Source organism: Hyaena hyaena, unplaced genomic scaffold (assembly GCF_003009895.1).
Source record: "Hyaena hyaena isolate Hyena2069 unplaced genomic scaffold, ASM300989v1 scaffold_960, whole genome shotgun sequence".
Taxonomy (NCBI): domain Eukaryota; kingdom Metazoa; phylum Chordata; class Mammalia; order Carnivora; family Hyaenidae; genus Hyaena; species Hyaena hyaena.
Genome location: NW_024081589.1, coordinates 379,450 through 393,832, shown reverse-complemented (window position 1 = coordinate 393,832; position 14,383 = coordinate 379,450). Strand labels below are relative to the sequence as shown.

The 14,383-nt window shown below is 41.4% G+C and overlaps 1 protein-coding gene across 1 annotated transcript; it reads left to right on the top strand.

Annotated features, from left to right (window-relative positions):
* The first annotated feature begins 439 nt into the window (after nucleotides 1-439).
* AKAP4 (A-kinase anchoring protein 4) lies at nucleotides 440-10,627 on the top strand. Its single transcript, XM_039221171.1, has 6 exons — nucleotides 440-590; nucleotides 2,211-2,306; nucleotides 3,534-3,584; nucleotides 4,142-4,243; nucleotides 7,035-9,173; nucleotides 10,288-10,627. The coding sequence occupies exons 2-6, from the start codon at nucleotides 2,211-2,213 to the stop codon at nucleotides 10,441-10,443; spliced, it is 2,544 nt and encodes an 847-aa protein (XP_039077102.1). The 5' UTR covers nucleotides 440-590; the 3' UTR covers nucleotides 10,444-10,627.
* The last annotated feature ends 3,756 nt before the right edge of the window (nucleotides 10,628-14,383 follow it).

Below are 14,383 nucleotides of genomic sequence, written 5' to 3'. Positions count from 1 at the left end.
ATAAATCCAAAGATCTCTTGCCACATAACTCTAAATCTCTAGTGGTAAACCCAAAGAGAAATAAGCTAAGACGTGAAAACTAATACTGTTTTATTCATTAAGGCTGGTGGTAATTCTGTATGTGAAAAATACAGACCCTCCCCACACACACACCAAACGGATAACTAATATGATTAGATTGTTCAGGAAGCAAGAAGAGGAAAGATAATAGAAGTCTCAAGGGATTGTGAGCTGGACAAAATGTGAAATAAATATGTGTACCCTCCTAGAGAGAACAGAAAAGGGTTGTTGTACAGCAGACAGCCTGATGTGCTTTTGATGTGAAGGGCTACTGAGTTTGCCAGACTGCCTTGCCTTTGCTGAGGTTGCTAGTCTCAGGCATTGTGACCCAACCAATTATGTTGTCACACCCCTGGGTCAGAGGCATCAGGGGAAAGCCTGGCCCATCAGTCTCATCCAACAGCTGACAGGGGTGGCAGCCAGCTGCAAGTGCCCAAGAACTTGGCACTGCCCAGTTCCATCTAAAGGGGAACATCTCCCTTCTGGGTGGCACAATTTCAGCCAAAAGCCTAAAATAACTTTGTATCAAGGTAATGAGTTCACAAATTTTATTTTACTTTTTTTTACAATTCTTTGGGATATGGACTGAAGTTATATCCAAATCATATGAGGAGCCTCTATGACTTCCCTTCATTTTTCCTATGCTAGTCATCTCTAGCTTTTTAAAAAAGAAACTCCCTCTTCTGAGTGGGTGTGGGAAGCCCTTTCCTAAAACTTTTTTCAGGGATGTGTAAACATTCTTGAAGTGAGAGCCCAAAAAGATCTTGGGATGGGGGTGGGGGGGATGGGGAGTAGGTGGGGGTAGGGGAATGGCAAAGGATAGAAATGCAGTATCCTGTGAAAAGATAACCATCAGAGGATAGCTGTTATAGAAATGTTTAGAGGGAGAGGGAAGGAGGGAGGAAGGGAAGGAAGAGAGGAGGTCAGGGAAGGGAGGGAGGGAAGGAGGAGGGAGGAGGGCAGTGGAGGAAGGGAGGAAGGAGAGGAGGGGGGAAAGGGAGGGAAGGAGGGAGAGAGAGGAAAATAAGTAGGAAAGGAGGGAAGGGAAAGGAAGAAGGGAGAGAGAGAGGGGGGAAAAGTAAAGAGAGGGAGGGAAGGGAGGGAGGTAGAGGTTACAGGAGTCTAAGTTTTGAAGGAAGTTGGGGGAAAGGAATTCAACTGCCTTCTAATAACTTGCAAAAAGGCTTCTCTTGTTAAATTTTAAAAAGAAACCAAATTCAAACCCCAGAAGCCAAAACAATTCTGCTGAGGTTTTAACTGTGTCTTCCTGAACATAGATCTGAGGTTTTACATAGCAAAAATGAGTCAGTGGCTTCTGCCATTTCCTTTTTACTTTTAGTTCCAGGCCAGGGTGAGAGGTGGTGGTGCAGGAGGCGGGGGAAGGGGGAGGCGTTGGCAAAGATTCTTTTTCCTTTCAAAAATAATATTAAACTTAGTCTATGGGATCAGGGTCTGGTCTTCCCTCAGAAATCTGTCTCTTGGTTATACTCATAGCAATTAGACTGTTTTCTCAGCATTCAGAAATTTGTTTTATGTTCAAATGTTCTATGTTGTTTTGATTAAAAGGGCTATTTATTCACTCTACTGGTGCTGCCCCTAGTCTTTTTCAATAGCCCCAATGTAATAAGTATTACAGCTATTTACCTAATTTCATTTTCTTTAATGTAATGAAAAAGACTCTGGTTGAACTGGAGTTAGCTAAAATTCAGTTAAAGAAGATGAGATGAGCTTTATTCTTTAAGGTACCTTAGAGTGGGTAAACAGAAGTGGAGACAGATAAGATCTAGTAAAGTTGGGTAGAAATAAATAATTAAATTTAATTCCCACAGTCCCTAGACCTCCTTTAAATTTGCTTCCCAGCCTGCCATTTTTCTTGACTGGCTTCCTCACAAATTAATATGATACTCCCATGATACCAAATACTTGGTGTGGGAAGTCTAAATTAAAGGAGACAATGGACTGTGGTAAAAGATAATGCTCCTGATTATCAAGTTAAACATTTCATAGTTTCCTTCCCCCATTGCTCACCCTTCCAGTTCCTAGCCTAAACCTAATTGAAACAGAGATGGGTTTTTAGGAAGTCCTTCAGAGAATCTTACCCAAACTCAGCCAGTTTCTAAAACTCAGATTTCTTTCTTTTCTCTTTACAGATGTCTGACGATATTGACTGGTTACATAGCCGCAGGGGCGTGTGCAAGGTTGATCTCTACAGCCCAAAAGGACAGCAAGATCAGGACCGGAAAGTTGTAAGTATAAAATTACCCCTACCAAGGAGTGGGAAGGATTGGTGTATGAGTATAGATACACTGGAACCCTGGATAGACTAATGGAGAGTGATTCTGTGATGTCTCTAAGCAACCAAGCTCAATGACACAAGGACAAAGGGAGAGGCAGGACCAGGAGTGATGTAAAGGACCCGGGGAGGGAAGGCTAGGGGGAAGCCTGAGGTGGAGGGAGGAGTGGTGGTTGCCTAGTTACCAGCCCCTTATTACTATGAAGCCAGAATGTCACCTAGCTACCAGTAAGTTGCACTAAAGTAGGACCCTCTCAGGAGGACAAAATACTGCATGTTCTGTTTCCCAAACTTCAAGTGATTTGCATAGTACTTCACATTTTTTTTATCATGTTCAAGCACCACTCATACTATTATTCACTTAATACATATTTCTGCTATGTTTTTAAAAATGAATTTAAAGTTCAAATACACTTAAAAATTACCATCACCCTAAGCATTATTGTCTATAATACCATAGGTTTGATGTTTTAGTATGTATTTTCCAAATAAACAACAAGTACACCTATTATATACAAACATGTATTTATGTACCACCTAAAATATTCTATACCATCAATAGTAAAAACATCACATTTGGGGAATACTATAGCAGAAAGTACTGTAAAATGGGAATCAATTAGAATCAACTTCTTTTTTAAAAAATTTTTAATGTTTTATTTATTTCTGAGAGAGAGAGACAGCGTGAGCAGGGGAGGGTCAGAGAGAGAGGGAGACACAGAATCTGAATCAGGCTCCAGGCTCTGAGCTAGCTGTCAGCACAGAGCCCGATGCAGGGCTCAAACCCATGAATGGTGAGCTCATGACCTGAGCCGAGGTTGGATGCTTAACCGATTGAGCCACCCAGGAACCCCTAGAATCAACTTCTAATGAAAGTTCCACCTTTGAGTTTGTGTTTTGGGCAAGCCACCTCTCTTTTCAATAAATGTGGATATTCTATTTTGGGCCTCTCTCTGACAGGTAGGTATTCTCATTTAGGTACTACAGGAATGCTTAGATTCTGTCTGCCTAATAATAGTATTGAGTACTTACTGTGTACAAGCACTTTACTAAAAGCTTTACATGCAATTCTTCTTAATCAGTCCTCACAAGAATCCTATAAGGTAGGTGTTATCGTCATCTCTCAAAGAAATTACAGTTTTTAGAGTTTTTCTAAGTTCACCCTCCTAATTTGATACAGATATGCTTTGTCGATGTGTCTACCCTGAATGTGGAAGATCAAGATTCTAAGGTGGGTATTCTCTGCTCCCCTCCCTTGAAACGGGTGGGAAACTGCTGAGCGGGTTTTATCAGTGCCAGCATGAGAAAAGGGAAAGGCTGTAGCAGAGAGTGGAAAGGTAGAGGAGACTCAAGTGGAAGGCCATTGTTCTCATGAGCCTAGCATCCCTGGTTCAGAATTTACTGTCACTCTTGATACCAAACCTCATTTTAGAAGCCACTTAAGTTGTTGGTAGGGCTGAAAGAATTAATGCATGGAAAATAGCATGTCAGAGAAGTGAAATAACAAAAACCCTCTACAAAAGTTTGATGATTAATGGAATATAGTTCCTGAGACTGACAGCTTTGTGAATATCTTTTGTAGGGCTGGGGTGAGGAGAATAGCAATTCGTGGAGGGAACTTTATCATTCTTCAAAGACTAGCTATCACTACAGTCTTACCTCTCCTTCAGAAAGAAAAGGATAATAGGAGACATAACATTCATACTTTGAAGTGGTAGCCTAGGAGGGCAGCCTAGAGAAGTCTCAAAAACCGACTGTTCATAAAAATCTTATCACTTAATTCCTCAGCATGCTGCTTGTTCCAGTTCAGAAGGTGACATAAACCTGGGGAATCTGGAAGAAAAAGAGATTATTGTTATCAAGGATACTGAGAAGCAAGACCAGTCTAAGGTAATACTTCACCTCCGAGCTCACCCTTTCTAATTCTTAGAGCTAAATGCTGAGTCTGAGGACTCTGGTTCACAGACAGTAAGAGAATTATTGTCAAACAGGCCCATAAATTTGAATACTATGATATTCTAGAGAGCACAGTCCTAAATTCAGTCACGGTAAGTTCAATGCCTAGAAATCTAACTAATCTAACTAATGCCTAGAAATCTAATTAATCACAAAGGCTCAGAATGCCCTTTCCTGATTTCAGGTAACTACTCCAAATGTAACCTTGCTATTCTTACCCTAATTAGGATGTGGGCTTATAAGCAAAAATCCTTTGCAATGTTCTTTGCTGGCTTGTAATAGATTTGTGTGCCTCACATTGCCCAGACACCAAGAAGGAAGAATGAGAATATGAAGCAGAGAGAATCCACAATGACCAAGAACTGTCGTTGCCTGGTTCCTACCATGTTGTCTAAGAGATGACCTAGGCTATTGGGTAGCGTAAAGTTAGAAACAATTAGATTTGCATGCCACTGTCACATATAGAATCTTTTTGTTTTCATGTAAGAAAGTATCCTACATTATATCTGTTGGGCCTCTGGTTTGGGGTAGGCATTAGAGTACATGACAAGTCACTCCCACAGCCCTACAAGCTTGGAGCAGCTGGTGTTGACACAGGATATTTGGCTTTAGTGCAAAACAGTCAAATATTTCTTGTTCTATGTTCCTAGGCTCATATTATAACGGGAAACATCGTTTCTGGCCCCAGGCACCTTTGGAATGATGAGTGTAGCCCCTAAGGAAGGAAAAGCCAGTTACAAAATATTCTATAAATAGTTTTGAATTCAGCTGGGGGTGGCCAAGTCAATTCTGGAGTCTCAAGAAAGGGATAAATTATACCTGGTGTTTACTTTTAAAAGAGCGACCCATATTTCCTACACACAAGGCAGATCTCCTTGATTGTATCAAGCCCATTTGGAAAAAGTTGACCTTATCATGACCTCACATTTCCAGGAATTCCATGAAAAGACAGGAGATGAAGCAATCAAAGGGGCAAAGAGGGCAGTGGCACTTAGCACTGAGTAGAAGATGTATACAATACATATACACTTACCCAGACATGGGCATACACAGTCACAAGCATATAAAAATACACAAAGTGACATACACATTGATATATACATCTACATACATTAACAAAAAAGAATTTATACAAGCAATGACATACTCATGCCTGGATACCTGTGACATTGACAGATACACACAAGCACTAATCTAACAAACTTATGTATTTAACCTATTTATAAACAGTGACTTACACATATACACAAAGATATACAGTTATATAGAGTCAGATACCTTGACATGTCCACATGTGACACACATAAACATCCATATGTATATATATATATATATATATATATGTATGTGTGCGTGGATATATATATAATGCATAAACATATACTCATACACATTAACAACCACGACCCTTAATCAAAACACGGTAGCTGTACAGACTCAGGTATAGGCATATACACCTATACATGTACTTCATGTTGATACACACACATACAAACTTAAGCAAAATGATATAGTCACTAACTCTCATTTGAATGCATTGATAACACACATAGACAAAATGCAATAACATCCCCACTCATGTATTCACACACAAATGCAAATGCGAGGGTGTGTGCAATACTGACACACACACTCATGCACTGACATAGCATATAAATAGTGCATAAGTGATACCCAATTTATTGACAGACTACAGTCATTATTCAATCACCTATTTATACACAGTCATATTTTTTAATGTTTTATTTATTTCTGAGATAGAGAGAGAGAGAGGCAGTGTGAGCAGGGGAGGGTCAGAGAGAGAGGGAGATACAGAATCTGAAGCAGGCTCCAGGCTCTGAGCTAGCTGTCAGCACAGAACCCGACGCGGGGCTCAAACCCACGAACCGTGAGATCACGGCCTGAGCCAAAGTCAGACACTCAACCGACTGAGCCACCCAGGTGCCCCTACATACAGTCATATTTTAACATACACATCTATTAATATACTATGCATTAATTATACATGAATGTATTAATGAGTGTGTATGTTACTATGTGAATGTATGCTCTAATATACACAAATGCATTTATGGCTGCATGATACATGCTACTGGATTTATATCATAAATATATGCATATCATTCAAATTGGCACTTGCTTATTTACATATTCTCAGACACACTGACATACACACTCTCATGTTTACATTCCCACACACATACAACATTTATACACTAACATGCACATGTGGCAGTGGGTATTGATGTCAACATATTACACATGCTTATTATACCTATTCACACATGTGCACTGACATGCACATCTTCACACACACTACAGTCCGATACATTCTCACATCTATTGAGATGCTCTTACTTAGGAATTGCTACATTAATATGCATATGCACACAACTGATACATGGATACATATTTGACACATATTGAGATAAGCACATGTACACAGATGAAATTGGCAAATATATTGCTAACACTGAGGTGCAGTTAAGTGTACCAACGTATATACTCTGATCTTTTGTGGCTGCCATTTGTGTTTGAATGTATATTAATGGTTATAATTGTATTGAACATGTATTAATGGTTGTAATTGTATGTTAAGTTCCCGTGCAAATTCTGAAGGCCAAATCCCTAATCTGTGTGGTTTAGAAGATACATCTTCCAAATAAAATGAAAGAAAGAAGTACCCTACCCAAACTCATATGGATAGGTGTTCTCCTTTTTTTAGACGGAGGGATCTGTGTGTCTTTTCAAACAAGCTCCCTCTGATCCCATAAGTGTCCTCAATTGGCTTCTGAATGACCTCCAGAAGTATGCCTTGGGCTTCCAGCATGCACTGAGCCCCTCAGCCTCTAGCTGTAAACACAAAGTAGGAGACACAGAAGGCGAAAATCACAGATTACCCTCTGAGAACTGCTACAGCGTCTATGCCGACCAACTGAACATAGATTATTTGACCAACAGACCTCAAAGCCTATGTCTAGAAATGACAGCAGCCAAAAACACCAACAATAACCAGAGTCCTTCCACTCCTCCAGCCAAATCTCCTAGCAATCAGAGGGCAGTTATTTCCCCTGATGGCGAATGTTCTATGGATGATCTTTCCTTCTATGTCAACCGACTATCTTCGCTGGTAATCCAGATGGCTCGTAAGGAAATCAAGGAGAAGTTGGAAGGTGGAAGCAAGTGCTTTCATCATTCTATCTATCCATCCCCTGGGGACAAAGGGAAAAACAGTCCTCGTAGTGCTGTGAGCAAGATCGCTTCTGAAATGGCCCATGATGCTGTGGAAGTGACCTCTGCAGAAATGCGGGGCACTGGGGAGGAGTGCAGGGAAGGTGGCCGGAAAACCTTTCTGTATAGTGAGTTGTCCAACAAGAACAAGGGTGGTGACAAACAGATGTGTCAAAGAGATAGCAAAGAATTTGCAGATTCTATCAGCAAAGGGCTCATGGTTTACGCAAATCAGGTGGCATCTGACATGATTGTCTCTGTTATGAAAACCTTGAAAATACATAGCTCTGGGAAGCCAATTCCAGCCTGTGTGGTCCTGAAGAGGGTGTTGTTAAAACACACCAAAGAAATTGTGTCTGATTTGATAGATTCCTGCATGAAGAACCTACATAATATCACTGGGGTCCTGATGACTGACTCAGACTTTGTCTCAGCGGTCAAGAGGAATCTGTTCAACCACGGAAAACAAAATGCTGCAGATATCATGGAAGCCATGTTGAAGCGTCTGGTCAGTGCTCTTCTTGGGGAGAAGAGGGAGACTAAATCACAGAGTCTGTCATATGCATCCTTGAAAGCAGGGTCCCATGATCCTAAATGCAAAAACCAAAGTCTTGAATTCTCAACTATGAAAGCTGAGATGAAGGGGAAAGACAAAGGTAAAATGAAACCAGAGCAGTGCAAGTCATTGACTAGTGCCGAGAAAGTCGGTGAACACATCCTCAAGGAAAGCCTGACCATGTGGAACCAAAAGCAAGGAAACCAAGGCAAGATGCCTGGAAGAGTATGCATCAGTAAGGAAGAAAAGAGAGAAAAGATCAGCGCTTCCACAGATTCATTGGCAAAGGACTTGATTGTATCTGCCCTTATGTTGATCCAGTACCATCTGACCCAGCAGGCCAAAGGCAAAGATGCATTTGAAGAGGACTATCCTGGTTCCACCATGGGGTATATGACTCAGAGTGCCCAGTACGAAAAGTGTGCAGGTGGCCAAAGTGCCAAGGCACTTTCAATGAAACACCTAGAATCTCGTGAAGCACCTGGACCATCCACCTCTCTAAAGGAAAATCAACAGCTGGACTCCCAGAAGCTCGATATGTCAAACATCGTTCTAACACTGATTCAGAAACTGCTTAGCGAGAGCCCCTTCAACAGTGATGATCTATGTGAAGGTGAGAACAAATGTTCTGAGCCCAAAACAAGCAAAATGGCTTCCATGTCCAAGAGACCTGACAGAGAGGAAGAACAATGCCACGACAATCAAGAACTTGACTCTATCATTGGCATGAGGCAAGTGAACCGCCAATTTATAGATCAACTGGTAGAATCTGTAATGAAGCTGTGCCTTATCATGGCTAAGTATAGTAATAATGGGGCAGCCCTTGCTGAGTTGGAAGAACAAGCAGCCTTGGCAAACAACCCCAATTACCAGGTTGGTGGCTCCAGATATTGTCACAATGGTGCGATGTCACAGACCCATCAAGACTCTCCTGGGCCTGAAGTCATAGTTAATAATCAGTGCTCAACCAGTAACTTGCAGAAGCAGCTCCAGGCTGTCCTGCAGTGGATTGCAGCCTCCCAATTTAACGTGCCCATGCTGTACTTCATGGGAGATGATGATGGACAACTGGAGAAGGTAAGCAATGCAACATACACAAGAAGAAAAGAGGGTTGGGATGGGCAGGGATAGGGAGGCAGCGTTGTACTTAGAACCCAAGAGCAGTCCAATTTTTTTCCAAGCCTGTTCTTTACTGTGCACTTCATGAATTACTTTCACTTTGAAAAAGGACAGAAGTGGTGAACCATTAGCTGAATGAGGCTCTGGATATCTCAAGGCCTGTGCATTTCTTGCAAGGGAAGAAGAGTGAGATTAGCTCATTTTATCAGTGAACATTTCAACAAACTCTTTGGTAACACATCAGGGAACAAGTTTTGAGTCATGTTTTGAGTTTGAAGGCCGTCAAAGGATTGGAGAGAGGAAAAAAAGAAAAAGAGAGCTAAGGAGCTCCTCTCCAAACTCACGGGTCCTGAACATGCCCCAAGAGTACTTGCTTCCTTAAATTTTTTGCCCTAGGCACCTCACTTACTTCACCCTAGTCCTGGTCTCGCCTTTCAGTCTCACAAAGGCCAGCATTCATACACGTACCAGTTCTCTCCTCTCTCTCTCTCTCACTCTCGCTCTCCCTTTTGCTTTCTCTCTGTCTCTCTCTGTCTCTGTCTCTGTCTCTGTCTCTCTCTCTCTCACACACACACACACACATACACACACACACACACACACACACACACACACACCTCACAGCTGTGTTTCCTACATTAGATGGGTTCAAGAGAAATAAAACACAGAACCAAACTTATTTTCAGTCCAAGATCAGGAGATTGTCCCTACTTCTAATCACATACTTTTTTAGGGAAGCTGGGGAATGGCAACCCCTAACATTGACATAGCAATCATCACAGACTAACTGACGGATCTAACACCTATCAGAAGTATTTGACAAACACCAATTGATTGTGAGTTTGTTTTCTGAAGCTCAAAAAGAAAGTCCTGTGGCATTTTGATCTGTGTTATTTGAGGAGGGCCAAAGTAAAAGGAAAGCCATGTTAGGAGCCTCCAGTCCTGCATCTGTGTCAGGCATTAATCCTAGAATCATGGGCAGGAAGGTGAGTGGGAGTGGGTTCACTTTATCCATCTAGATCCCTTCTCCAAAAGCATCATGTGACTCAAGCTACCTCTGCTCTCTCCACAGCTTCCTGAAGTTTCGGCTAAGGCAGCAGAGAAGGGGTATAGTGTAGGAGACCTTCTTCAAGAAGTCATGAAGTTTGCCAAGGAACGACAACTGGATGAAGCCGTTGGAAACATGGCTAAGAAACAACTGCTAGACTGGTTGCTCACTAACCTGTGAGCTAACAACTCCTTTGACTCCTCTCCTTTATTCCCCTAGCAGCATTCCATCCCAGCCTGAACATCCCTACCATCAGGCCAGTGAACTGCACACCACGTGATTGTATTTCCTAATACATCTGAGCAGTGGAGCTGTGCAAATACAGGGTGTCCAAAAGCTGGACGATATCATGAATTAAAAAATTTAAAAAAAAAAAAAAGAATGTGATTTTTTTTTTATCAGATAGACCTGAGGTAAGGGAGGAAAATGGGTTTAATTCCAAGGACTAGTGACACAGTGTTGAACTTGTGTCCAGATCTCACCCTAGGTTGTTTTCTGAGCACCCAAGACCCAGGGCTATAACATATATCCCAAGTCCATAAGTAATCTGGTTTGTCCAAATCTGTTTACAATCTCTTTAGAGTTTCACCACCTGTGGCCTCTCTTTTTCTCTCAGAATTGTGTACCTAATTTGATAATCCCCCTTCTAATCCCAAGGATGCAGCCTCCTTGGGTTTTGTTAAGACTTTGAAGATGGCCTATCTAACATGAACTCTGACTGAAGAAAGTACGTATATTACCCATGGACATTGCTCCCCCTTGCCTTACACGTACCCTCACTGTTTACTGCACATGGATAGGTACTATCCAGAACTACTCCTACTATCAGATCCAGATGGGATCTGATCCTCCCCTACGTGTGATTAAAGCTTTCTTAGAAGTCATTTACTTCAGTTGATGAGATTTCCTGGTCTTCCATCAGTCTGAGAGAAAATTTTTGAGAATAAAGCCAAAGGGTGGTAAATTCATAGCCACCCTATGTGAATCCCAACTTCTCCTTTGAGACCAGCACTAAATCCTTAGATTGGTTGTATGCTTCTCAGAGGTCAATCATAATGCTAGAATTCATTACAAATAAGATCAAGACAGGGGTTTTGGCTCTGTGGTCTCCTCTTAGCTAGTTTGCTGTGGCATACTCTGGTGCCTTTGAAGTACTGTGGCTCACCAGAACAAGCCCAGGATGTGACATCCTTTTGGATTCAAAAGTCAATACTTTCGCCTCTTACTAGTCACATGGCTTTATAGCATCACCTAGACACAGCTTGTTTATTTGTAAAGTATAGCCAAAAATTTCCCTCACTGTTAAGTGGTTCAAGTAGAGAAATGGACGGGAAGACGCTTTGCACAGAACAATCTTGTTACAAGTGTAGCTATATGAAGGAAGCTGTACCCTGCAAAGCTCATCCAACACAGTTTCAAGTGCCGTTGATAAACTTCAAACTGAAAGCAAGACTCTCTGAGTAGGGGACCCAGGGAGGCACTTTTTGGGGGAGTTAAGAGGCACAGAGGCAAACATTGAGAATTTATCCACAATGTCTGGATGGGTCAGAAGTAAAGGCAGGCCTCTTCAAAGCAAGGCTTTTGAAATTCCCCAACCCAGATGAAAGCTAATCAAACCTTTTCCAGTCACACCCGCCCCATGAAAAGCTTTGGAGTTGAGCTACCACAGATCCTTCTCTTTTCTCCTTGAAGAAAATCCTTAATAAACAAATCCTGGGACCAGGGCTGGATTTCTGATGACTCAATCCTCCTTGAGCACAGCTGGGTCCCATAGTAGTTTACTTCCTTGATTAACTTGGCTCTTGACTTGCTCCTGATTTTTATTATGAGCCAGCCTTGGGGATTCCTTATAACATGGAAAGTAGAACAAAGGAAGTTATATGTTCTGCTAAATGAGGGGCGTTGGGGCAAAATGGTCTCTAAGGGCTCTTCCAGTTCTGACATTTGAGGATTCTAAGAAAGTATTTCTCTTCCATAATTTCTCAGGAAACTTGTGTGGATGAGGTAAGATTAGGGTGAGGAAACTTGATTTTTGCCAGAGCTAACAGGCTCCAGCAGAGAAAGGAATGCTTAGGACCACAGAGGGCCTTGACAAGGGTTTGGAGGAGCTCAACAGTCCTTGGGGTTTATTCCTGGAGGGTGAGGCCCTGGCCTTTCACCTCTCTAAATGGAGAAGTGATCCCAGTCACCCTATTGGCAACATAGCCATGCTCAATGTCAGCAGTTGAAAATAGACAATGACTTTGGCAAAGTGGAGAGGCCCACATGTAGTAGGAAAGGGACAATAGGAACAGAAAGATTACGTGAGCATCTCCTGGCAGGTGATGAACTGGATTGAAATAGCTGACAGTTGTAGTGTCTCTGAACATTGGGCCTCCATTTCAAATGGAAGTTGTGAGCAAACCTCATCTGGAAAATTATGGCAGGGCAAAAACTAGGCTGAGGTGAAGTGAGCAAGGCACTTGCCTCAGGGACAAAATTTAAGGGGGAAACCAAACACTCAGTAATCAACCATTTTAATGTACTATTTTATTTTATTTTTCAATTTTTTTTAAAGTTTATATTTGAGAGACATATAAAGGTAGAGCACAAGTGGGAGAGGGACAGAGAGAGAGGGAGACACAGAATCTGAAGCAGGCTCCAGGCTCTGAGCTAGCGGTCAGCACAGATCCCGACACGGGGCTCGAACTCTCAAACTGTGAGATCATGACAGAGGCCGAAGTCAGATGCTTAACTGACTAAGCCACCCAGGCGACCCTTAATGCACTATTTTAAAAAATTGAAATTAATGCCCCCCAAATCCGTGCTGAACAAAATATGAAAAATTGTAATAGGGAGGATCAGTAACAGTGCCATGCCAAATGATAATGGAGCATGAGGTAAAAGGAAAAATTGCTAAGACTGAGTTTTTGGAGTAACACTTCCAGGGAGATTTCCAAGGCAATAGTAAGAGAATGTATTGTCCCAAAAGCCTGTATCAGTACAAAAAAGCAACAAGGAATTAAGTCCCTGCTTTAAAAAGTTAAGAAGAGAACAAAAACAACAAATCAAACAAGTTTGAGAAACGAGAAATAAAATGTGGATAAAGGAGGACCAAACAAAGAAAGTTTCATTTAAACCTTAAAAAATTCAGGGTTGAGGAGAGTTGAAGGGTTTTCTCCCTTGCTTAACCTAAGAGTACATTGTTGCAAACAAAAGCTCATATTAGATTAATTCTGGTTAAAAACAGAAACCACATAAGATTTTCCTTGTTAAAATTCTACTTTAAACTAGTTCTATAGTGACAGAAGAAAAATAAGTAAAAAGTACAAATATAAGAGAGGGAGAAATAAAAATGCCACTTTTGCATAAGATATATTTATTCATCCATGAAAAGCAAATCCCCAAATACCAGAGGTAATGAATGAATTTTGCAAAGGTATAGGATGAAAGATACTTGTGAGCTGTAAGAATCTGCTATCAACTAAAACAATCCCAGCTGCTTTCACCCCAGGGACTTAGAGACATGCTTCCCTGTGCTAAAGTGTGTGTGGTGTCAGAACATGAAAAAATTCTGAAGGAATCTGTCACATTTCTGTATCCTAGAGCCACCCAGCCAAAAAGAAGAAAGTCTAATTGCCACCATGACAATAATGTTAAACACTTCATAATTAAGGAAGGCAAGAAATGACATTTACAGAGCACTTACTGTGTGCCAGGCAGGCCTTGTGCTTTAATTCTTTCAAATACCCTGTGAGACGGTTTGTTATTAGATGTTTTTACAGTTGAGAAATTAAGGACTCGGGTTTAAAGGCCTCCTTCTAGGCCATATGATCAGTAAGTGGGAGAGTTGGGTTTCAAATCCAGGCTTGCCTCATGTCAAATACAATGTTCTATCATACTGTCAGAGTCCACGTTTACTAAAAAATACAAACTATAAAACATGAATGAGAGGGAAGGAGGCAAACCATGGGTATGGGGGGGAGGGGAAGGGGAGTGATTGGCATGGAGGAGGGCACTTGTGGGGATGAGCACTGGGTGTTATATGGAAACCAACTTGACAATAAACTATTTTAAAAAAACATGAATGAGAAAAACTAACAGAAAACAGATAAATAGGAAAAGAGACCATGTTCCTAAC

Bases quoted from the DNA above. Each gene is read 5' to 3' on its own strand.
- AKAP4 (XM_039221171.1), top strand. From the start codon at position 2,211: ATGTCTGACGATATTGACTGGTTACATAGCCGCAGGGGCGTGTGCAAG. The intron at 2,307-3,533 runs GTAAGTATAAAA...AATTTGATACAG, and splicing joins AAGATCAGGACCGGAAAGTT to ATATGCTTTGTCGATGTGTC. The intron at 9,174-10,287 runs GTAAGCAATGCA...CTCTCTCCACAG, and splicing joins ATGATGGACAACTGGAGAAG to CTTCCTGAAGTTTCGGCTAA.